At 35.2% G+C, this 26,933-nt stretch overlaps 1 protein-coding gene across 14 annotated transcripts in view; it reads right to left on the bottom strand.

Annotated features, from left to right (window-relative positions):
• PCDH15 (protocadherin related 15) overlaps positions 1 to 26,933 on the bottom strand; it is a 767,128-nt gene that overhangs the window by 170,394 nt on the left and 569,801 nt on the right. For all 14 annotated transcript variants that reach the window (XM_065919987.1, XM_065919986.1, XM_065919983.1 and 11 more), the window contains one exon: positions 1,550 to 1,690. In XM_065919987.1, coding sequence (XP_065776059.1) covers positions 1,550 to 1,690 — 141 coding nt within the window. The remainder of the gene's footprint in view (positions 1 to 1,549; positions 1,691 to 26,933) is intronic.

The raw sequence follows: 26,933 nt of genomic DNA, 5'->3' as shown, positions 1-26,933 counted from the left end.
GGAAGGGGGTTCAGGATGGGGGAACACATGTACACCCATGGCTGATTCATGTCAATGTATGGCGAAAAAACACTACAATATTGTAAAGTAATTAGCCTTCAAATAAAATAAATTTTTTTTAAAGCTAGCAGTAAAACAGGTATAAGATACTACACCTCTCAAAACCTATTCTCTCTTTCACAATTCCACTGGTGCCTACAGTAAAAACATGAAACCTTTATAAGTTTAAACACATTTTAAAAGTATTAAGCTCAGTATCGTCGATAGCAAAAAGCTAATTAGCTTGCTTATAAAAAGAAATTAATTTTTTCCAGTGAATCAATTGTCTGCAAGATTATACAGAAGAAATACTTCACTTTGGAAGATAAAATTGGAAATCTTCATAGTTTAACACACTTTGATATGCACTGTCTTAAAAACAATTAATTATAGAAAACCAAGTTCATACTGTAGAATAAAGAATGTTCAAATGATGTGAACTAAAGAAAAAGTTTTAGTCTTAAGATTAATATCTGTATATTATTTATTACTAAGATAGTTTTTATAATCAATCATTTTTTGACTAACTGTATTATGTCAAGAAGAACTTAAGTTTAAGAAATATTAAAGTTCAAAACTATGTATTTCTCTAGAATGTATATAATGTTGGATACTGCAGGTGACTAAACTAAATCAAACTAGATCATGGAACCACAATGAAGGGTCATCCTGAGAGTCACAATTTGCCTTCAGGTTAATACTTACAAACAGAATAATTATTTCAAATGGAGATAAAATTATGTGAGACAGAGCTCACTGATATTCACAAGGTTAACTGATGAAAGTATTTCCCCAATGTATGGTCAAAGGCTTTATTCTCAGAGACAAAATTTTTCTAGTAACTACAGAGAATGGAAACAGTCAAGCATTTAATATAATGGGTTATTTATGATAATAGGGAAGGATAATATTATTTCAAATTTTCTAAAAGTATAATGTATCAAGAAGATATAAACTTGAACCAACAATTGCCTCTAGGTACTGATCTTGAGGAAAAGAAATATCAAGCGGCAAATTATATCTGAACAAGGAGTTTTGCAACAGTAAATATTGTTGTAACAAAAATTGGAAACAGACTAATTATCCAACAACAAGTTATTGGACAAAAAAACTAAAAACAATATATATTCATACAATAGAATATTGTCTAACCATTTAAATATCATTAATAGTATTCATATATTTAAATTTTTTAAAGTATTATAAATCATAAAATCACACAGTCATTCTATTTTTAAAAATTTTGTATGCTTTCATTTGCAGGGAATTTTATCACAAAGATAGAGATAAGATGGTAAATTTTAATTTCCAAGAAGAGAAATATCAAGCATTTTTTTTCTTTTTACTTAACTGTAGTTTCTAAGTGCCTGTGCAGTAAAAATGTACTGCTTTATAACTTTAAAATATTAAAAAGGAGAAAAATGGGAAAGTGTATGGTTGTTTGTTAAACCAAACTCTAAAACAAAAGTTAAATATCAAATAGACACTATAGAGAAAACACTGAACTGACCTTAAAAATTGTTGTAGGTTCTTCATTAAGATTAACTCGAGTTATTACTCTTCCAGAATCTTCTTCTACATCAAAAATACTTGCAGGATAGGGAAATTGGACATCATCTACCCTATACCTCACACGGCTTGCAGGTAATCCCTAAAATAAAATTATATATTATTTCACAAAATGAAGACAAAATGTAGTGAAAATGCAAAATTGATTTGTAAAATAAATAGTCATTAGAAATAAAAAATGATATTTTAACTTTTCATATTTTCAGGTTTAAAATGTAGCAGAACTTTTATTTCTTTAGAATAACAATCTGAATCAGAGAAGTGTCTTTATTACATGTTATTTAAAATTATTTATGCAAAAGAATAAATCAAAGGTTTCCTTGGATGTCTTCCCTCCATATTTCTCTAATTATATGAACTTCACATTCTTTCTTGAACATTGTTTCTCTTTAATATTTCATCATCTGAGATCATTATAAGTTATTTTCCTTGTTAGAACTCTGTGATGCTCAGAGAAGATAAAGTGTGAAGGATTAAGGTAAACCGGACTAGTGGGTATGAAAGTAAAATAAATATTATTTGCCATCTGTTCTATGCTGTTTACTAGGCAAGGTTATTTTCATAAATCAATTCTCACAACAATCCTTTAGGATAACATTACTACAATGACGATAGTAATAATAGTAAAATAATGATAGCTAATATCTGTTGGAAGCTTATTACATGTGAGAATCACACTAAAATTTTTACATATATAGTCTACCAAACATTTTTTAAATGAACTTGGAGCTTATATGGTATTTAAAAATGCTGAAATGTCCCAGACACATATCAAGATAAGTTAGAATAGCAAACAAAAAAATTTATTTGTAAAGAAAAGCTAACATTTGATAATTTTGAAAAAGAGTCTGTAACTAGAACAGTCAAAAATACATTGAATGTCATCACTTATATTAGAATTAAGACTGGCTTTACTTTTAATTATAATGGGGTGGGCACTCTACTTTTTCTAAGTGCTTACAGCCAGTAAATCTCATCAGTCCTAGAAGGAAAACAAACACCTCAGACTCAGAGTTAATATGTGGTCAAGTTTGATTTCAAACCTTAACAAACACTGTGTTATATCACAAAACTCTTTAGAGAAGAACACCTCTATTCAGCATTATCCTGATGTGATATAAGGATGTAGCACCAATGTTACCTCATAGGCTCATTTGGCTAATGAGGCTTGTGGGATGATGGTTCTGAGAACATTGTTCTTGATATTGTTGACCTTCTTCATGACTATCCTTGAACAGAATGTATTGCTCATGTTGATTCCTGAGTCACATTGGGGTTACAGGACAAATATGTCAGCCTACAGAACTTGTATAATCCCCTAATTACTAGCTGTAAGTCCAATCCTTTCATTCATGCCATCTTGGTTTATCACTACCTCCTTGAACACCTGATGCAACTCTGTTCACTCTTTTGTTTTTCCTTCTTCCTATCTTGTGACTCCATCTCAGATTCTGCTTGTTCCCACTCTTCTTAGAGTGTCCCACGGCTCTGTGACAGGCACTTTTATCTTCTCTACCTCCACTCAAGTCCTGTATAACTTCTTCTAGATCATGATTTACATACCTCCCATTTGTTAATAATCCTAAATTTAAATTTTTGGCACTTTTGTTCCTAGAGAAAAATTACAGCAAAAACCACTTCAAAAACAAATTTTCAGTTTCTACTAACATCAATATCCATTCAGTCTATAGTACTGCGATTCTTTGGACTATCATGACTCGGTTATCAAGAAATGTACAATATGTCAGCTATACTTGGCATCTGTCTAATAATGCCAAGGTATTAGTGATACATTTGGAATTTATAGCTTAAACTGATAAAACAAACAAACAAACTTAAACCAAACAACTTTTAGTGTTACAGAGTGTTATCCTGAAGATGCCTACAATATTTTGCTATCCAGAATATCTTACAATCTTCCTGGAGTATTGCTACAAACAAGGTTGTATGTAGAAGAACATATATGTTATATATTAGCCATACCAGTAGGTTTGAATTCTGATGTCACAGATTACTATCACATAAAGAAAATGTGGCCCTAAGATGACATTTTAAGCCCATAAAAGACATTTCAATTGTTTCTCCCATCGCCCTGTTATCAAGGGACAACATTTCATTTCATAAAACATAATACAACTAAACATCTAAAATGATTTAGATGTTCTTTGAATATATTCATGTTTTTTCTCTTTCTTCCATTTTATTTCTTCCTCTCTTCTCACAACCTTCTTCTCTTCTTCACTCTATTTTCTCTTTCCTCTCCTTTTCTTCTCTGTTTCCTTCCCTCTCTTCCTAATTTTCCTTCTAAAATATATATATTTTTAAATAATAGCCTTGTTTCAGTTTGTTAATGTGAAGTATCACATAGATTGATTTGCCAATATTGAAGACTCCTTGTATCCCTGGGATAAGGCCCACTTGGTCATGATGTATGATCTTTTTAATATGTTGTTGGATTCTGTAAAAACCATATGATTATCTCAATAGATGCAGAGAAAGGCTTTGATAAAGTTAAACATCCATTTATGACAAAAAACCTTCCAGAAGTCAGGCATAGAAGGAACATACCTCAACATAATAAAAGCCATATATGATAAACCCACAGCAAACATTATCCTCAATGGTGAAAAATTGAAAACATTTCCCATAAAGTCAGGAAGGAGACAAGGGTGCCCACTCTCACCACTACTATTCAACATAGTTTTGGAAGTGTTAGCCACAGCAATTAGAGAAGAAAAAGAAATAAAAGGAATCCAGACTGGAAAAGAAGAAGTAAAACTCTCACTGTTTGCAGATTACATGATCCTCTACATAGAAAACCCTAAAAAAAAAAAAAAAAAAAAAAAAAAAAAACCCAGAAAATTACTAGAGTTAATCAATGAATATAGTAAAGTTGCAGGGTATAAAATTAACACAGAGAAATCCCTTGCATTCCTATACACTAACAATGAGAAAACAGAAAGAGAAATTAAGGAAACAATTACATTCACTGTTGCAATGAAAATAATAAAATAGGAATAAATCTACCTAAAGAAACAAAAAACCTGTACATAGAAAACTATAAAACACTGATGAAAGAAATCAAAGATGACACTGATAGATGAAGAAATACACCATGCTCATGGATTGGAAGAATCAATATAGTGAAAATGAGTATATAAGCCAAAGCAATCTATAGATTCAATTCAACCCCTATCAAGCTACCAATGGTATTTTTCAGAGAACTAAAACAAATAACTTCACAATTTGTATGGAAATACAAAAAACCTCAAACAGCCAAAGGAATCTTGAGAAAGAAGAATGGAACTGGAGGAATCAACCTGCCTGACTTCAGGCTATACTACAAAGCTATAGTCATCAAGACAGTATGGTACTGGCACAAAGACAGAAATATAGATCAATGGAAAAAAATAGAAAGCCTAGAAATAAATACACATACCTATGGACACCTTATATTTGACAAAGGATGCAAGAACATACACTGGAGAAAAGACAATCTCTTTAACAAGTGGTGCTGGGAAAACTGGTCAACCACTTGTAAAAGAATGAAAATAGAACACTTTGTAACACCATACACAAAAATAAACTCAAAATGGGTTAAAGATCTAAATATAAGACCAGAAATGACAAAACTCCTAGAGGAAAACATAGGCAAAACACTCTCTGACATAAATCACCACAGGATCCTCCACAACCCATCTCCCAGTGTAATGAAAATAATAGCAAAAATAAACAAATGGAACATAATTAAACTTAAAACCTTTTGCACAACGAAGGAAACTATAAACAAGGTGAAAAGACAGCGCTCAGAATGGGAGAAAATAATAGCAAATGAAGTACCTGACAAAGAATTAATCTCAAAAATATACAAACAGTTCCTGCAGCTCAATTCCAGAAAAATAAATGACCTAATCAAAAAATGGGCCAAAGAACTAAATAGACATGTATCTAAAGAAGACACACAGATGGCTAACAAACACATGAAAGATGCTTAACCATCACTCATTATCAGAGAAGTGCAAATCAAAACCACAGTGAGGTACCATCTCACACCGGTCTGAATGACTGCTATCAAAAAGTCTACTAACAATAAATGCTACTGAGGGTGCAGAGAAAAGAGAACCCTCTTACACTGTTGGTGGGAATGCAAACTGTTACAGTCACTATGGAGAACAGTGTGGAGACTCCTTAAAAAACTGGAAAGAGAGCTGCCTTATGACCCAGCAATCCAACTTCTGGGCATACACACTGAGGAAACCAGAATTGAAAGAGACACATGTACCCCAATGTTCATCACAGCACTGTTTACAATAGCTAGGACATGGGAGCAACCTAGATGTCCATCAGCAGACTAATGGATAAGAAAGCTGTGGTATATATACACAATGGAATATTACTCAGCTATTAAGAAGAATGCATTTGAATCAGTTATAGTGAGGTAGATGAAACTGGAGTCAATTATACAGAGTGAAGTAACTCAGAAAGAAAAATACCAATACAGTATATTAATGCATATATTTGGAATTTAGAAAAATGGTAATGATGACCCTATATGTGAGACAGCTAAAGAGACACAGAGATAAAGAACGGACATTTGAACTCTGTGGGAGAAGGCGAGCGTGGGATGATTTGAGAGAATAGCATTGAAACATGTATAGTACTGTATGTGAAATAGATTGCCAGTCCAGGTTCAATGCACGAGACAGGGTGCTCAGGGACAGTGCACTGGGATGACCCTGAAGGATGGGATGGGGAGGGAGGTGGGAGGGGGTTTCAGGATGGGGGACACATGTACACCCATGGCTGATTCATGTAAATGTATGGCAAAACCCACCACAATATTGCAACATAATTAGCCTCCAATTAAAATTAACTAATTAATTTTTTAAAAATTAGACAAGAAGGGAGATAAGACAAAAAATATTCAATCTATGGTCACTCTTTTAAGGCTAAGTTTTCAATTCTACTAATTATTAAAATGTGTTAGAGAATTTTTTTCTTTTTAGTGAAGCCTGTCCCTGAACTCATCACAGAAAAGAAGATCTTGCTGATACAGGCCAGTATTTCCTTTTGTGAATATATAACATGATTATATGGTCTGGGTGTCATATTTTTTAAACTACTTATAGAATAAATGTTAATAGGTAGTTTGGTTGCAACAAACTATAATTACTAGCTAGAACTATTTCCACACAAATTTTTAAGCAAATGAATGGCTCTCTTCTATATTTAAGAATAAAACTGAGATGAAATGTTAAAAAAAGAGCCTTGCTTTTATAGTTAAATAATTGAATTTTGTAATAAGTGAATGTAATTAGCTTGGGGAACAGCTTCAGTGAACTTGCCTAGAATTGCCCCAGGAGTATTTACAACATGAATCAGGTCAAATGCATGGTTTTTTAGAAATTAATAAAAATTAAAACTATTATGGCTTTAATCAGGGATTTCCTGGTTGCTCAACTGTTAAAGAACCTACCTGCAATACAGGACTCCCCGTTTCGATTCCTGGGTTGGGAAGATCCCCTGAAGAAGGCACACACTACCCATTCTAATAGTCTTGGGCTTCCCTGGTGGCTCAGATCTGGGTTTGATCCCTGGGCTGGGAAGATCCCCTGGAGAACGGCATGGCAACTTACTCCAGTATTCTTGCCTGGAGAATACCCATAGACAGAGGAGCCTGGTGAGTTACAGTTGATGGGGTCACAAAGAATCAGATATGACTGAGTGACTAAGCACAGCACGTGGCATTAATCTTAATAATGTGCAATTCAGAAGTACAAAACAACTAAAAAGAGATCATTATAAACTTTATCACTAAAAATTTTTATCATTTGGTTCAGTTCAATTCAGTCACTCAGTTGTGTCCAATACTTTGTGACCCCATGGACTGCAGCACTTCCAGGCTTCCCTGTCCATCACCAACTCCTGGAATTTGCTCAAACTCAAATCCATTGAGTCGGTGATGCCATCAAATCATCTCATCCTTGTCATCTCATTCTCCTCCTGCCTTCAATCTTTCCCAGCATCAGGGTCTTTTCCAATAAGTCAGTTCTTCGCAGCAGGTGGCCAAAGTATTGAAACTTCAGCATTGTCCTTCCAATGTATATTCAGGACTGATTTCCTCTAGGACTGACTGGTTTGATCTCCTTGCAGCCCAAGGGACTCTCAAGAGTCTTCACCAACACCACAGTTCAAAAGCATCAGTTCTTTGGCACTCGGTTTTTTTATGGTCCAACTATCACATCCAAACATGACTACTGGAAAAACCATAGCTCTGACTATATGGAACTTGCTGGCAAAGTAATGTCTCTGCTTTTCAATATTTATCATTTCAATTATTACATATTATTTAATACCTGATCATAGTAAAATTTAATACATATCACAGTATCATATTGTATAAAATTCACTAATTATATTTTTTAAAATGGTCCACTAAGTTTAGGAGTTACACATTTTTATAGCTGTGAGATAATGAGATATAAATATTCAAATTACCATTTATGCAATAAAAATTTACCAAATATTTATTCCTTTATTTTAAATTGCACTAGAAATAGAGTGATCTTTCTTTACTCTTACATATTTCCAATAAGTTGATATTTCTTTCAGTTGAATACATTAGTTAATCATATTTATTATTATTTTTTAAAGTAAATGAATCTATTAAAACACACTTAAATTGAAATAAATATTCTTCATCATTGTTTTCTATTTTGGTTTATGATAACATAGTATATAATTATACTTTATTTTTACATGTATGTATTTATAACTATAATAAGAGAGATATTTTTGGACCTTCAATATTGAAGAAAGTGCTCTTTTCACAAAAGAAATCTTAATCTTTAAAAATTTTAGTGCTATGCTTTTCTCTGTGCTCTTTTAACCTGCCATAGTTGTTTAGGAAATGTACTCAAATTGTGGGTTCAAGTGTATAAGATTAATTATCTTATTGTTTTAGGTCACCATCAAGAAAAAAAAATCTTAGATAGTTACTTGAAAGTGAAAGTTGCTCAGTTGTATCTGACTCTTTTATACCCCATGGGCTATACAGTCCATGGAATTTTCCAGGCCAGAATACTGGAATGGGTAGCCTTTCCCTTCTCCAGTAGATCTTCCCAACCCAGGGATTGAACTCAGGTCTCCCACATTGCGGGCAGATTCTTTACCAGCTGAGCCACAAGGGAAGCCCAAGAGTATTGGAGTGGGTAGCCTATCCCTTCTCCAGCGGATCTTCCTGACCCAGGAAATGAAGCCGGGTCTCCTGCATTGTAGGTGGATTTTTTAAGCAATTGGGATATGAGGGAAGCCCTCATAAGATATCCACTTAGTGGAATTTATTTAATTTTATTCTTTAATTCAATAGCTATATCTTTATATATCATCCCTAGAGTACAGATATTTTAATCTTGTGCAGTGAAATATATTTTGCTGTTTCAAGACATGTTTTGTCATTTACCAGGAGACTATAAAATGGACTTTGAAAGTGTTAGTCTTTCTGTCATGTCAAACTCTTTGCAACGCCATGGACTGTAACTCACAAGGTTCCTCTATCCATAGAATTCTCCAAGCAAGTATACTGGAGTGGGTAGTCATTCCTTTCTCCTGGGGATCTTCCCAACTCCAGGATCGAACTCAGATCCTCCCCCATTGCAAGCAGATTTTTACCACCTGAGCCATCAGGGAAGCTCTAAGAATACAAGAGTGGTCAGCCATCTCCTTCTCTAGGGAATCTTCCCAATGCAGGGATTGAACCCAGGTCTCTCACACTGTGGGCAAATTCTTTACCTTCTGAGTCACTAAGATACAACACAATCTATGAAACATTAGTGCATAATCTCATAGTATATGTAATATTACATAGAAAATAAGACTATTTAAGCAATTTTGGAATTTTTCCATATTTATCCAGCCATTTTGAAATGACATTAATAAAGGCAAGAAATTTAGACAGAACTAACCAAGACATAAACATTAATTTAACAGTAAAGTGATGAGATTTTCTGTGAAGATTCTCAACAGGCAGTGGTGACAAAGATAGAGTTTCCTATCATTATACCTCTTGGAATACTCTGAAGGGTAAATAAAATGAGTTTCTTTAAAAAATAATGGAAACTGAGGAAATGTAAGAAACATAGCAGAACAGCTTGTTTTAAATCTCTTCATTTAGCTTGGCAGCTATTTCTATAAATCCAGCAGACCTCATTATCTGAGCAAGCATTACTTCAGATAACCATAATTTTAAAAGACTAATGAGGTGCCTCTTGAGAAATCTGTATTCAGGTCAGGAAGCAACAGTTAGAACTGGACATGGAATAACCAACTGGTTCCAAATAGGGAAAGGAGTAAGTCAAGGCTGTATACTGTCACCCTGCTTATTTAATTTTTATGCAGAGTACATCATGAGAAACTCTGGGCTGGATGAAGCACAAGCTGGAATTAAGATTGCTGAAAGAAATATCAATAACCTCAGAGATGCAATTGACACCACCCTTATGGCAGAAAGCGAAGAAGAACTAAAGAGCCTCTTGATGAAAGTGAAAGAGGAGAGTGAAAAAGTTGGCTTAAAGCTCAACATTCAGAAAACTAAGATCATGGCATCTGGTTCCATCACTTCATCACAAATAGATGGGGAAACAGTGAAAACAGTGATAGACTTTTATATTTTGGGGGCTCCAAAATCACTGCAGATTGTGACTTCAGCCATGAAATTAAAAGATACTTGCTCCTTGGAAAAAAGTTATGACTAGCCTAGACAGCATGTTAAAAAGCAGAGACATTACTTTACCAACAAATATTCATTTAGTCATAGCTATGGTTTTTCCAGTAGTCATGTATGGATGTGAGAGTTGGACTATAAAGAAAGCTGAGCCCTGAAGAATTGATACTTTTGAACTGTGGTGTTGGAGAAGACTCTTGAGAGACCCTTGGACTGCAAGGAGATCCAACCAGTCCATCCTGAAGGAGATGAGTCCTGGGTGTTCACTGGAAGGACTGATGCTGAAGCTGAAACTCCAATACTTTAGCCACCTGATGTGAAGATCTGACTCATTGGAAAAGATCCTGATGCTGGAAAAGATTGGAGGCGGGAGGAGAAGGGGATGACAGAGGATGAGATGGCTGGATAACATCACCGACTCAATGGACATGAGTTTGAGTAAACTCTGGGAGTTGGTCATGGACAGGGAGGCCTGGTGTGTAGCAGTCCATGGGGACGCAAAGAGTCGGACATGACTGAGCCACTGAACTGAACTGAATGAAGTGCTAGCACAGCAACCCTTCTTAATCCCAACTCCATTCACCAAAATATCCTTTGATACTTCTATTGAATTTTCAAATGAATGAAACTCACTTTTAGAGAGATACATTTGCCTAAATAAAATGTTCAAAATAAGGATCATGATATGACTGGGAACTTAATCATTCAAGTGCTGAAAACCTTAACTTGGCATCAGGGAGATGACAGAAATCAACTGCAGTTTAGAACAAATCCCAAAGGACTTTTTATTTGCCATCAGATAAAAATTATTTAACACAATACAGGATAGAAATGGTAAAGACCTAACAGAAGTAGACTAGATTAAGAAGAAGTGGCAAGAATACACAGAAGAATTATACAAAAGGATCTTAATGACCTATATAACCACGAAGGTATGTATAGTCATTCACCTAGAGCTAGATGAGGGAATTCAAGTGTGGCTTAGGAAGCATTACTATGAACAAAGTTAGAGGAGGTGAAGGAATTCCATATGAGTTATTTCAAATCCTAAAAGATGATGCTATTAAAATATTGCATTCAATATGCCACTAAATTTGGGAAACTCAGCAGTGGCCACATGACTGGAAAAGATTGAGTATTCATTCCAATTCCAAAGAAAGAAAATGCCAAAGAATGCTCAAACTATTGCACGATTGCACTCATTTCACATGCTAGCAAGATAATGCTCAAAATCCATCAAGCTAGGTTTTAGCAGTACATGAATTGAGAAATTCCAGATGTACAAGCTGGGTTTAGAAAAGGCAGAGGAACCAGAGATAAAATTGCCAACATCTGTTGTATCATGGAGAAAGCAAGGAAATTCCAGAAAAACAGCTATTTCTGCCTCTTTGACTATGCCTTTGACTGTGTGGATCATAGCAAACTGTGGAAAATTCTTAAAGAGATGGAAATGCCAGACCATCTTACCTGACTCCTGAGAAACCTGTATGCAGGTCAAGAAGCAACAGTTAGAACCACACATGGAAAAATGGACTGGTTCAAAACTGGGAAACACGTACATCAAGACTGTATACTGTCACCCTTATTATTTAACTTTTATGCAGAGTACATCATGCAAAATGCCATGTTGGATGACTCACAAGTAGGAATCAAGACTAAAATAACAGATGATACCACTCTAATGACAGAAAGTGAAGAGGAACTGAAGAGTGTCTTATGACAGTGTAAGAGACAGTGAAAAAGCTAGCTTAAAACCAGCATTCAAAAGCCAAGATCTTGGCATCTGGTTCCATCACTTCATGGCAAATAGATGGGGAGAAAGCGGAAACAATGGCAGATTTTATTTTCTTTGACTCCAGAATCACTGTGGATGGTTGACTACAGCCATGAAATTAACAGACACTTGCTCCTTGGAAGAAAATCTATGAAAAACCTAGCAGGGTATTAAAAATCAGAGACATCAATTCCCCGACAAATGTCCATATAGTCAAATCTATATTTTTTCTAGTTTTGTATGAATGTGAGAATTGGACCATAAAGAAGCCTGAGCACCAAAGAATTGATGCTTTCAAGTTGTGGTGCTGGCAAAGACTCTTGAGAGTCTCTTGGACAGTGAGGAGATCAAACTTGTCAATCCTAAAGAAAATCAACTCTGAATATTCATTGGAAGAACCAAAGCTAAAGCTGAAACTCCAATACTTTGGCCACCTGATGCAAAGAGCCAACTCATTGGAAAAAATTCTGATACTGGGAAAGACTGAGATCAGGAGGAGGGGGTGACAGAGGATGAGATGGTTTGTTGACATCACCAACTCAATGGACATGAGTTCAAGCATACTCTGCGAGGTAGCAATGGAGAGGGAAGCTTGATGTGCTGCAGTCCATGGGGGTCGGTCACAAAAAGTTGGAGATGACTTAGTGACCAAACCAAGAACCTCCAGATATACAAGTTGGATTTAGAAAAGGCAGAGGAACGAGAGGTTAAATTGCCACTATACATTGGATCATAGAAAAAGCAAGAAAATTCCAGAAAAACATCAATCTTACTTCTCAGCCTCTGTCCTATTCTGTGTTACTTCCCTTAATTATATCTAATACAGCCTGTTGTTATATCAATCCTTTAAAATAAAGACACAATCCTCTGGATTTTCCTAATAAATTAATACTCATGTGATCTATATTAATATAGACATTTTCTTACATCAGCTATACTAAACAATGTGCTAAATCAGAGTTATACACTCAAACTAATGTTGAACAAGATTGATATTTCTGAGTATACTATGGGTAATTGCAAGAATCATAGCTACATGGGTAATTTTCTATATGGTTTAGAGGACCTCTAGGAATTTACTTACCTCAGCATATGGCTAAATTGTTGGCAAGTTTTTAGCTTAAGACCCACCAGTATCTGTCCATAGATACTTATCCATAACTACTCACATCCATCTCTCATGATCATAGACCAGTAATGAGAGAGACAGACAGGCTTTTGTACTCATGAGACTTATGTTCAGTCAGATGGGGGAGACAAAAGGTATGTATATAGATATAATTTATCTGCTAATGTTTCTGATAAGAGCTACAAAAGAGAAACATAAGCATTACCAAATGAAGGTTCTAGAACTAGAGCACAGACCTTCAGATTTATAGTCATGTGGATTTTATACTTCACTGTGTAGGTTCCTCATGTACCTTAAAATGTATTTTGATTTATAAACTGGCAATGACTTGTTGGAAAAGACCCTGATGCTGGGAGGGATTGGGGGCAGGAGGAAAAGGGGATGACAGAGGATGAGATGGCTGGATGGCATCACCAACTCGATGGACATGAGCTTGAGTAAACTCTGGGAGTTGGTGATGGACAGGGAGGCCTGGCGTGCTGCAATTCATGGGGTCGCAAAGAGTTGGACACGACTGAGCGGCTGAGCGACTGAACTGAACTGAACTGAGTGATTGTGTTATATATGGAGTCCAATCTGTCATGTAATTTGAGTATTAAAATGACAAACTAAAATTTATGTGTCAAGATCTTGGGCATTTTATCTTAAACTCCAAAAGATAAAAGTAGGCATGTATTGTTCTGAAGTGATCTAAATTAATGATGTCTATTTAAGCAAAATACCTTGCTAATTTGGAGTAAGAAACTTAAAATATGTACACATTTTTTGGTGGGGATTGTAAACACCCTGTTAGCATGGTGTTTTATGAAAACATTATTCTCAAATTTTACAGTGTCATTAGTGACACCATAATTACTTCATGAGTCCAGATACTGACATCCAAAAGTTTACCCATGATGAGTATGTAAGCACTGTATCAAACCAGAGAAAAAGTTAGGCATATCTGCATCACCCTGAAAGCAAGGATGAGGAGGAGGAAACAGTAACTAACATCTATGTGACTAGCATTGGCTAAGTGTTTTCATTCTTTATTAAATCTGGGTAATAATCCAGTGAAATGGTTTTATTATTCTAATGTGAAAATAAGTTAAAGAAGAAACTGCAGTATAATGTCATTTTTCCTAGTTGCACACAGATGCCAACACTAGTGACAGTATTCGATAGCTTTGAGGGACTCTGTGGATGTCTGCCAACCCTAACTGCCCTCAGGAAGGACTTGATTTGTGACATCTATGAATGAATGAATGAATGGATTTGTTTGCTCATGTATTAGGCTTCTTTCCAAATATGATTTGAGATAGTATGTGACTTATTTAAATATTGTATGACTTTCCAAATGTGAAAGGTATGATTTGAACTTTGTGATGCTATTTTATCTGACAAATTTGACATGTGTAGAAGTCAATAAATATTAATATGGGACTACACTACTGAAATAGTCATTTTATTCAGTACATACATAGTTATATGGTGCTACACTGATATTCTGATGAGGCAATTTTTTTAGATGATGGGAATATGACAGACAAAAATTCTGTTGTGATCATGCTTACATTATAATTTTTAAATTAAAAAGTAATGTATTTATGCAGATTGACAAAATTAATATATAAAATAAATATAAATTTATGTAAAAAATAAAACCTTAAGATATAAAATTTTTTTATCACTCAATACATTTTTATATTTTTATTTTTATTCTTTCAGTAAGTGCTAAACATAATGTCTTGACTTTATGAGCATAAGAAGGTAATTAATTATTACAGAAGGTAATTGCAGATCTGTACAAAAAATGTTCTAAACTTGCAAACATAAGGAATTTTAATAAGACTATAATGGACCAAACTAATTAAGTCCTCAATATCAGGGGATATCTTGAATCAGTCATTTTTCTTAAATACATAATTATCAAGCAATTACTTACTCAGATCCACATAATTTTCTCATAATAAAGGCAATCACATTATGTCAGGGAATACTAAACCTATTATTATCATTATACACAAATATTAAGTAATTTGTTTTCAAGTACATAAAGATTTTCCTCCCTGATGTGCTTTCCAAAGTTCTTTTTGCCAGTGTCTTTGAAAGAAACTAATCTGATTTATTTTGTAAGAGTGCAATTCACAAAATCTCCCAAGTATGATTTACCATGAGGGATTACTGTAAAATGGTTTATATTGTTTTTGCAGCAATAGAAAGTTAGGCTTTCTGTTGTTGTTGTTAAGTGAATCTTAACTGCGTCCTAAGGTATCTTTAAAGAGACTAATAAAAACTACAGGTCAAACTCCCCATATAATCACTGGAAAGATCATGTGCTTTTCTTTTTCCCTCTCCCCTTCCCTGATTTTTAACACCTGGAGTGATTATTATGTTTTGACAACATAGTGAGTCAACAATCTTTTAGGCAAATACCTTATGCCAGATGTCACTGATCTAATGTAAATGTCTATGCATAATTCAGTTCCTGAAGATATGGTATTTAACAGAGTCATTAAAGATCCCAAGAAATGTTTGCTACCAGATTATTTACCACTAACTCTTTTAGGAAACATGTTTTTCAAAGGTAAACAGATTAAATCCCTAAATACATCAATAATAGATAATAATTTTTAAAAAAACTTTGTAAAATTTCTTTGTATAGGTAAGTCTTTATAATTTTTTTAAAGATAATAGTGGGCACACGTTCAAATTTCCTTATAAAAATCAACTCACAAAACCAAAGGAGCATAAAAACAGGGGTAAACTCAAGATAGAGTTAGTAATTTGTGATACTGTATCCTCTGTTTTGAAACCATCTCACTTTTCTAATCATGATGTAAGAAATCTTGGAACTATTTTCATGCCTTCAGACTCCATAGGATCTGACTCAAATTTACCTCTTCAGCCTCCTGACAAAATTGCTCTTTTTTGTTTTTTGAAACCTATATTTCGTTTTTCTGCTTTGGGGCATAAATTTTCTTCCATGGTTCTTTGCCTTGGAAACACTTCATTATCTTTCAGACCTCAGGTCTGAACCATTTCCTCCAGAACTTTCCTTGATTTAGGTTTTACAGCACCCTAAAGATTTATTTCTTAGAACTTTTCTAAGTTTGTCATTTCTATATACTTGATTGATTTTTGATTAATTGCTGTCTAAGTTTGCAATTCTAAGGCTAGAAAACATTACAGTTTCAATCCTTAATACCTAATGTGACAGTTTTAAATAATACTGGATACACACACATATTGAAGAATATCTCTTTTGTTTGGACTACAGGGATAAAGATTTAAGTTTAACATAATGCATAGTTTATCCAACATTTTTATCAATGGATCTGCTGGTAATATTTACATCTCATTTCTTTATCTCATTTCATATTCACACTTAGATTCGACCTCTTTTTCTGTCAAAATCAACCAGTGTAAGTGGTTTAACTAGACTGTTGTGGTATCATTGCTCAGTAATATGCACTATTTTCTGCTCCATTGACTTTAGGCTTGGCCATGTGACTTGCTTTGGTCAGTAGAATGTGAGTTACTGTGACATACAACAGGAAGTTTTACCTGTGACCAGGGGCTTTGGTAAGTCCTCTTGTGGTCCTGTCCCTCACTGTGTGAAGAGCAGACATGCTTAGTCATGGATCCCTGAAGAGGGAGGCATGTCATGTCAAACTGACATGAATCCAACCCAATCATCAGCCCAAAGTCAAGGCCAGCCAGCCAATCCCTAAGTGTATCAAAACCTATTAATAAAATCCTAATTTTTAATGGTGAACTAGTGATATTTTAGTATTGTTAACTATGCATATTTTGATAGGAAAACCTAATTGATGCTATTGTATGCATTTTTGTCGTCTATTTTTTTTTTTTTTAACTGTATCATCTGCAGTGCAGGAGACACAGGAGATGAAAGTTTGATCCCTGGGTTGTAAAGACCATCTGTTAGAGAAGGGAAGGGCAACTCACTCTAGTATTCTTCAATATTCTTGCCTCAAAAATCCCATGAACAGGGGAGCCTGGTGGGTTATAGTCCATAGGGTTGCAGAGTTGGACATGACTAATAGTATCAGCATAATTTTCTTTTTCTACTTTCTTTGAGTATTAGGCTCTTACATTCCAATCTTGTTGTTATATGTTCATAAAATCCTGTCATGCTAGAAGTTCACAGGATAATTCCCACTTCAATGTACAAATCTAAAAACAATTGAAGTCAGAATCTTGAAAAGATATTTCCACTACCATGTTCATTGCAGCATTATTCTCAATAGCCAAGAAAAGGGAATAACCTAACTGTCCATCAGTGGATGAGTAGATAAAGAAAAAGTGGCAAACACATACAATGGAACATGAGGCAGCCTTAAAAAAGAAGAATGTTCTGCAGTTTGTGACAACATGGATGAACCCTCACAATATTCCTCTAAAATAAATAAGCCAGTCACAGAATGACCAATACTACATGATTCCACGTAGATGAGATATTCAAAATATCTAAGCTGGGAAAAGCAATGAACAAAATTATGGTTGCTTGGAGGAAGGGAGGAGTGAAGAGTTGCTGTTAAAAGTGTATAAAGTCTCAGTTACATTATTTCTTTCTCATTTTATAAATGTAAAAACTAGGGGACAGAGTGACTAACTGGACAAACTGTCCAGGACCACAAGAACAGTCAGTAGCTTCAGAAGTTGAAACCAACCAGAGGGTTCTTCCTCCAGCATCCATAATATTGCAGTCATGTAAATCTTTCTTGGACTACGTACATAAGTTTTCAGATTGAAAACAGCTATTATATACCAGAAATAATCAATATAGGGCAAGGAATATCTAAATATATACTAATGAAAAATTTTTAAGCTCTGGAATCAAGAGTCTCATAAACAGAAACAAAAAACCTTAAAAAATGTTTAAAACTTTAATATACCCACACACTGCTGAAATGTTAGAAGCCAGAAAATATTAGAAAAGATTATGTATGGTTTTTGTCGCTGCTCAGTCGCTCAGCTGTGTCCAACTCTTTGGGACCCCATGGACTGCAGCATGCCAGGCTTCCCTGTCCTTCAACAATTCCCAGAGCTCACTTAAACTCACGTCCATTGAGTTGGTGATGCAATCCAACCATCTTGTCCTCTGTCGTCCCCTTCTCCTCCTGCTTTCAACCTTTCCCAGCATCAGGGTCTTTTCCAATGGGTTAGTTCTTCACATCAGGTGGCCAGAGTATTGGAGCTTCAGCTTCAGCATCAGTCCTTCCAATGATTATTCGGGGGTTGATTTCCTTTAGGATTGACAGATTTGATCTCCTTGCAGTTCAAGGGACTCTCAAGAGTCTTCTCCAACACCACAGTTTGAAAGCATTGATTTTTTGGTGCGAAGCCTTCCTTATGGTCCAACGCTCACATCCATGGGGTCGCAAAGAGTCGGACATGGCTGAGCGACTTTCACTCACTCCCTCATTCACATCCATACATGACTACAGGAAAAACCATACCTTTGACTATACGGACCTTTGTTGGCAAAGTAATGACTCTGCTTTTTAATATGCTGCCTAGGTTTATCATAGTTTTTCTTCCAAGGAGTTAATGTCTTTTAATTTTGAAGTCTAATAATTTGTCAAGTTGTATGTTCTTTGTATAAGCAAAATACTTTTATACCTAGAAAAACTCACATAACATATATCTTTCTTAAAAAGCTAAAGACATATATGAGTAAACCAAGAGATGCAACAAAATGAAGAACTTAAAAATGATTAAGTCAGAGTATAAAAAATTGGCATATATCATATATAGGCTTAAATGCATAAATATGTATAAATATTTATAAGTATGTCCAGGAACTATAACATAAATTCCATAGATCATTTCTATGGAGAGTGCACATAAGAAATTCAAAGAAAAATATAAAAATAAACTATAAAAACTATAAAACTATATAACTAAAAATATCAAAAAATAAACTATAAAAATAAAGTTTTGATAGTCTCAAAAACAAACAGAAAAAATTGATCTCTATATAAATGTCACACTCCAATGTAACTCACACACATGAAAATTAAAATGTGAGCAAGTTGTAGGAGAGAAAGGCCAATTTACCATGAAGGTTACTCATGAGTTTCTAATCAAAAGAACTAAGGTCCTTCACTTAGCTTGACTGCATTTTCTTTGCCCTGTCTGAAAAACAAAAACAAACAAACAAAAACAAAACTCTTTACCATTTAATTTCCTTTTCTGCCTTGAAAATTTCTTCTTTTCATTGGCACCACACCACTGGCAGATTTCTCTTTTACCCTCTTAATTTTTTGTTTTGTTTTTGTTTTTTCCCCTCTGATTCTTTCCACACTTCAGCTCCCAGCCCATCCTCAAAAGGGTAGGAATAAAATCTGAGGATTTATTTCCAAGTTTCTCTTTCATGGGATTAAGCTTTGTCTCTTGAAGCATTTTATTTACTCTCATCGCTTCCGCTTCTATTTAGGTGTCTCCTCTTCCATAATTTTTTCCCTGTGCTTGTACTTGCTTGTTTTCTATCTGTTCCATTCTAGCATCAGATCAAAGCAGCTGCAGCAACCCGATATCTGCTGCAGGACTCTTCATGGTATTGTTTACCTGTGCAAAGAATTCTTGGCCTTATCCTGCCATCTACCTCCAGGCTCTTCTTAGCACTAGGTGCTGTGCTTTCTTTAGCTTAATGAACCTATAATTCTGATAAAGTGATGAGCCTCCTGCTGGCCCTGGCACTATGAGTCTTGGGTGAGTAATAGTATCCACTGCACCGCTAGTGGTGAGTAGGACTCCTTCACTAGCCATGCCCTGACTGAGTCCTCTCAGCTTCCTTGCTCGGGGAAGGAAATCAGACAATTTCTATCAGTAGATGACTGCATTTAGATATCTTGAAATTATTTTGAATCACTTTAATCTTTCCTAGTTCTATTTCATTATTTGCCATCTTAAATAGTTTTCTATCTGCCTCATTTATATTGACTAATATAACGAATATCTTTATCACTCCAGCTAAAAACTCATTGATTCACTTTTCATTGTGTTTTTATTCTGTCTGTGATCTTCAACCTCCTGACCAATCACTATTAATTCTTTCATTTCAATGACTTTTAAGTATTTCTATTTTCTAAATTTCCATTGTCCATCTTGTTTTTTTAATAATGAAATGAAAGCAATCGTTGCTAATTTATCTCCTGGTTTTCATTTATCATCTTATCCAATGAATACTACATAACACAGGAAATGCATTGTTTTAATATGTAGCTTTGCTTTCTCGTTACCCTGTTTGTAAGTCTTCTTAGTAAGTTTCCATTTTCTACATAATAAAATAAGTTTTGTAAAACCAAATCTGTCATATTTCCCAACTACAGATGAGTCTCTAAGATGATTCTAAGATGTTACTTTAAATAACTAATATTTATTGAATCAGACATAGTTCAAATCATGTTACACAAATTCAAGAACACATGAAAAATATTTTTAACTCAAATGTTTGGATCCATTTCCTCTGCCAACTTCTACTACCGTCACTTAAATGAATCTCCTACATTTTAAAAAAGTTGAGTTCCAGTTCAGAGCAGGCTCAGACCACCCCAGGTCACATCCACCTTCCTGTTTCTAGCATTTATTTTACATACTGTTGTTAGGAGAAGCACACTGACTGAGACCGCCCACCCTGGCCAGACACCATGGTAACAATTCATTTGCATGAGCTGTTTTATGACAGGTGGTCCTGGTAAGGAACATGGAACTCATAAGCCACCACCAACTGGAACAGTTCAGGAAAGGTCAAAAGGAGACACCACATGTCCTACCACCTCCCAGAATCCTCACTGGCATCCACCTAGGCTGAACAAGGTGTGCATCACCAGGAAGGACTCAGAGTTAGGATGATTGGTTAAAGACAACCCGGAAACTAACCCCATCACCATAAAACCGGAGGCTGCGAGCCACGTGGCAGAGCGGTTCTCCTGGGTTCCCTTGACCCCCTGCTCTCCGCCCGAGTGCCCTTTCCAATAAATCTCTTGCTTTGTCAGCACATGTGTCTCCTCGTACAATTCATTTCCAAGTGTTAGACAAGCGCCCAGTTTTGGGCCCTGGAAGGAGTCCCCCTTCCTTCAACACTGTAATGGCTCTACTTGTCATATTCTTATTTGTTAAGTTCACCATAAATGCCTTCTCATTGAGCAGATGATTCAACAGTACTATGAAGTACCTATGTTGTGCCAGGTGCATGTTTGACTGCAGGGCTACTGCTTACACATTCAAGGATGCAGAGGAATTGTAAAGTAGGTGATGAAAGGAAGTAAAAGCAGAATGGCTTTGAGGGTATTAAAGTCAAGAATTCAGATTATAAGAAGTTAAGATACTCTTTCAGAGCATCTCTCCCCATTTCCTCTGGCAAGTACTTCAAAGTAAAACACATTGTTTAAGTTATAAGGGAGACTTATGTGAGCCCAAGAACTTGTTGTGTGTGTGTGTGTGTGTGTGTGTGTGTGCAGTCATTCCCAACTCTGTGAACCCATAGACTGTAGCCTGCCAGGCATCTCTGTCCATGGAATTTTCCAAGCAAGAATACTGGAATGGGTTGCCATTTCTTACTCCAGGGGATCATGAGAGCTTGATATAGTTCAGTCAATTCCCTTGGGAACTTCCTTTGTTGCAGTGTATTGGGATCCTAATCCCCTGAGGTTTATTCTCACACACACACACACACACACACACACACACACACACAAAAGCAGATGACACTTTTGTATAGGTTAAAAAACCCTTAATTTTATAGATATTACTACTTATAACAAAAGAAAACTGTCTTGTTAGCCCTGGTATGCACGGCAGTTTTTTAATTAGAAGAAAAATACTTGCAATCAAAGCAGTTAAATTTAATATTGACCTCAAGTAAAGTTAAGAATATAATTGTTCTTAAAAAGAAACTAAAATGCACAAGGCAGAAGAAAATTACAGAGTCTTAACACACTTAAATAAGTCTTTTCTAGACATTAATGGATATGCAGATGATACCACTCTATTGAGAAATCAAAGAGGAACTAAAGAACCTTTTGATGAGGGTGAAAGAGGAAAATGAAAATGCTGGATTAAAACACAACATTCAAAAAATAAGATCATGGCAACCAGTCCCATCACTTCATGACAAATAGATGGGGAATAAATGGAAACAGTGGCAGATTTTATTTTCTTGGGCTCTAAAATCACTGTGGATGGTGACTGCAGTCACAAAATTAAAAGATTCTTGCTTCTTGGAAGAAAAGCTATGGCAGTATTAAACCTAGACAGTATTAAAAAAACGGAGACATCATTTTGCTAAGTCTATGTAGTCAAAGCTATGGTTTTTCCTGTAGTATTGTACTGATGTGAGAGTTGGATCATAAAGAAGGCTGAGTGCTGAAAAACTGATTATTTTGAACTGTGGTGCTGCTGGAGAAGACTTTTGAGAGTCCCTTGGACTGCAAAGAGATCAAACCAGTCAATTCTAAAGGAAATCAATCCTGCATATGCATTGGAAGGACTGATGCTGAAGCTCCAATACTTTGGTCACCTGATGCAAAGAGCCGATTCATTGAAAAAGACTCTGATGCTGGAAAATATTGAGGGCAGGATGACAAGGGGGCAACAGAGGATGAGATAGTTGAGTGACATCATTGACTCAATGGATATGAATTTGAGTAAGCTCCAGGAGATAGTGAAGGACAGGGAAGCCTTGCATGCTGCAGTCTATGGGGTCACAAAGTGTCGGACAAAACAGTAACTGAAGAACAACAGCAAGACTTTAATCATGTATAAACTGTCTCATAAATCTTTGCCTTTGTATTCACTTACAGCTTAAAATTTAATTATAACCCATTGTCATTCTAAAGATGAAGTCCCAACTGTTTCATTGTATGAGTTTTTTTTTCTAATTAAGTATGTGAGACCAAAGGGACTCAGGTTAGGCTACCTCATCTCAATTTTCACAAGCTGACATGCATTGTGAAAATAGTTCTTGATTATTTCCCTTACAGCTTTGCTGTGAAGGAAAAAATCCCACTGAGCTGTGTACATTCCCCTGACATGCTCCAGGGTCAGCAAGTGTGGTTAGCAAGCACTGATCTTTAAAACCAGAGTTTCCACTACATTGCTAGCAATAACCTAAATCAATAGAGCAAAACAACACCAACCAGTATGTGGTGAGTGATGACAAACAGATCTGTAGAGATACAAATGGAAAATGATACAGAATAGCCATATTATCTGGTGATAAAAAATACAATCTTATAACACTCCTAGCCTTGAATAGTTTTAACTATTGCACACAAAGCCAGCAAGCAGCAAATCATGGATAAAGACAGTTGCTGTTTTCATTTTACTGTTTGATTTCTGCTAATAGATTGCAACAGAATGATTATGTGGAGGGTTAAGCATTTGGAGAAGATCACCATAATTACCTGGCATTATTTGGTGACATGATGACATTCTAAGTCACACATCATAGAAAAGAAAAACTGACCTGACCATCTTTTTTTACTCTCTAGAGATCAACAAAAGTGTCCTCAGATGATTGAAAAGGATATTAAAGCCACCTGTGAAATCACTTTAAAGATAATTTCTCAGATAGGTTGTCTGAACTCTGAAAGGATAATATAGCTCTCAAAATCTCAGCAGAAGGGAAAAATTTGCCTCACAGATGCAATTATTATCCCTTTATAAAAATACCTTCTGAAAAAATAAAAGTGTAGTGAGAACACTCACTGATTAAAGCTGGTTACTATTGAGAGCTACAAGATTGTTTTTCATGAAGCATATTAACTTTGTATATTGATGTCAAAACTTAAAAAAGAAGTCTTCAATACATAAATATTTCTCACATGACTATATGCAAATAAGAAAGTTTGTCAAAATCGCTCCTATTAAACATGATCTAAATACTGATTTACTTTAAACAAGAATGTTATAAATTCCTCAGATGTATTAAAAGGGAAGAATTGACACAACAGTGAGAAGATGCTCCTCAGTGGGTTCCTCATAACTTCTTGGAAATGAACAAAATGTATGCATTCATATTTTTCTGTGTCCACTTGCTAATGAAGGACACTATACTGTGAAACATGTACCCTGTCCACAAAGAGACTCTTGTATCATGTGGTTTGGCCCACAGCTTCAGAAAGAATAAATATATGCAAATGAACACTACACTTGGAGTTTTGTCGCGTTGACAGTTTGGAATGAGAAATCTCTGGCGAGCAGAAAGAAAAGGTTAGCAATTTTTAATATTCAAAATGATCAGTCATTCACCATACACGTCTCTGGTGAACTACATGATGTCAATGCTGTCACAAAAGCAAGACAGAAAATAAAAGTCCTAACAATTTTAATTCAAGGGAAAAAAATTCCTAGAAGACTTTTTTTTCCTCTCTAGATCACTTTAGGCTTGCACAACACACATTTTATAATTCTTAATTTATATTCAGCAGCAATGCTCTCTCTGGCTTTAAGATCTTACCCATTTCTCCATCTGATACTTCAAAAGATTTTGCAGTTGCTATTTCTAGTTTAAAATGGGTGATTCTCATTTCATTCACAAGAAACATGATGCCTTGAAAAGCATGTTGCCAACCTCTAGAGATGCAAATTATCATTGCAGAATTGTAACAATACCTACTTATATGAGAGGGCAGAAGCAGCACTAAGCATTACATTTGCCTTTCTTCACTTAATTCTCACAGATCTCAAATGGCCATACTTGGGCCTGGAGACAAGAAGAAATTTGTCCAGGTTCACAAATAACTAAATTTCTGAAGGTCTGGCACATTTTGTCAATTCTGAAGAGCATAGAAATAACTGATTATTTACTCAACAAATGTTTCTACTAAGTACCAAACATGGTTAACTGTGGGAAAAAACAAATTGGATTAAGTTTTGATTCTTGCCCTCAAGGACCTTACCCTCTTGTTTGGAAGAGAGATCATTGAATAAACATAGTGTCACCTATAGCTAATCACAGCCCTAAGTAGTGAAACTGACTTAAGATCCCAGACAGATATGAAACTGAAACTATCTTCTTTTAATGAATAAATATTTATAATACTAACAGAACAGAAATAGTTGGCAAGTTCATCCAAAAAATACTTATTCTGTATTTATAGCACTGATATAAAATAATAAAAGTGAAAATCAATCATAGCATTTTGAAAGATATAGTTTTTATTGATATTTTCTAAAAAATTTCATGGAATTATCTTTTATTTCAGATTGTTGTAGATACAGCCAAATTGTAACTATGCTAATTTAAGGGACACCATTTGTAGCAATGATGGAAAATTCAATGCTGAATACTAGTTATGCCAATAGCTGAAACTGTTTCCAGGACCAAAACCAAGTCTCATAAAATATTTGCTAACTGAAAGATACATGCTCAGTATTCCGGTTGGACAACTGGCATCCATCTTTCATCTACTGAAAAGACAGCATTAGATATTAAAAGTTAAAAAATACTATTGGGAATACAAGCCTAAGAGCTTCTTTACTATGGCAGTTGAGTCTGGTAAATTTCCATAAATAGGTTTTAGGAAGTGAAAAGAACTTCTTTCTCTGTAAATACTTGATATAAGTAATATGACTTATTTAGAAAATAGACAACAGAACAAGACAGCTTCTTTCACATCAGCACAGTGACTGAAAGTCACTGCAAAGTCACAAGTGACAAAAGTGAAGTAGGGATTTTGCCACCCGCACTAAGACTTTGAGGTCTGTCCCACATAGGTGAGCAGCAGGTCTACTTTTAGAATCTCATCATTAATGTCAGGAAACTTAACTATCTTGAATTCTGTGCTAATGAAAATTTCTTAGAAATATAAGTATTTTAAGATGCTGTATTTGCTTAGGAGAGGGTTCAGGGCACTTTGCCCAAAATATGTCACTTGGGCATGTTGATTATTTTGAATTAAAGTTACTTAAGAGACAGTCAGTATAAGGAGGACACTTCTACTCTTTTGTCTCCCTGAAAGCAGGACATAAATCTCCCACGTGAAAGGTATCCTCTCTACACCAAGAGAATGAGAAATCCTTACTGCCAGAGACAGAGAATTCAAGGACGACAAGGCCATGTAAGCAAATCTCATAACTTCTTTACTAAATGACTACACCAAGTCCAAACGCATCATCTTGTCAGTTCTTCACAGATGTATTAGTACTTGGTCTAAAAGATAAAAGCTGTCTGCTCTAGTCACGTCTTCAAGCATTATATTTTTATGAGCTCCTGTATGTACAAATTTAAATTTGTTTTCCTCTTGCTAATCTGTCTTATGCCAATTTAATCATTAGATCAGCCAGAAAACTTAGAGGGGAAGAAAGGAAAATTATTCCTCCCCTACATTTACATAGTGCTTTACAGTTTCTATGTGCAGTTCTGTTTTCCCTGTGAGATTGTCAGTTTCTGGACAGCAAAACCTGGTTAGCACAGTGATCACTATGGAGCTGGTGCTCAAAACACATATCTTGAATAGAATTGAACTGTATTCCTAATTTTAAAATATTTTGTTCCTCTGACAGTTTACTTAAACAGACAAACCACAATTTCACATTCACCATCTCTATTGGTGTGTTCAAGGCTCTGAAGTTTTGCCTATTATATTTCCCAAGATTCAATAAATCAATTTCAAGGACATTTTAATACATTTGAGAAAAGGAACTTCTGAGTGAAAGGTCATTGCTTTCATGTTAACATTATTATTTCT

Source organism: Muntiacus reevesi, chromosome 2 (assembly GCF_963930625.1).
Source record: "Muntiacus reevesi chromosome 2, mMunRee1.1, whole genome shotgun sequence".
In the NCBI taxonomy this organism is placed as follows: Eukaryota; Metazoa; Chordata; class Mammalia; order Artiodactyla; family Cervidae; genus Muntiacus; species Muntiacus reevesi.
This window is presented reverse-complemented; position numbering and strand designations above follow the sequence as displayed.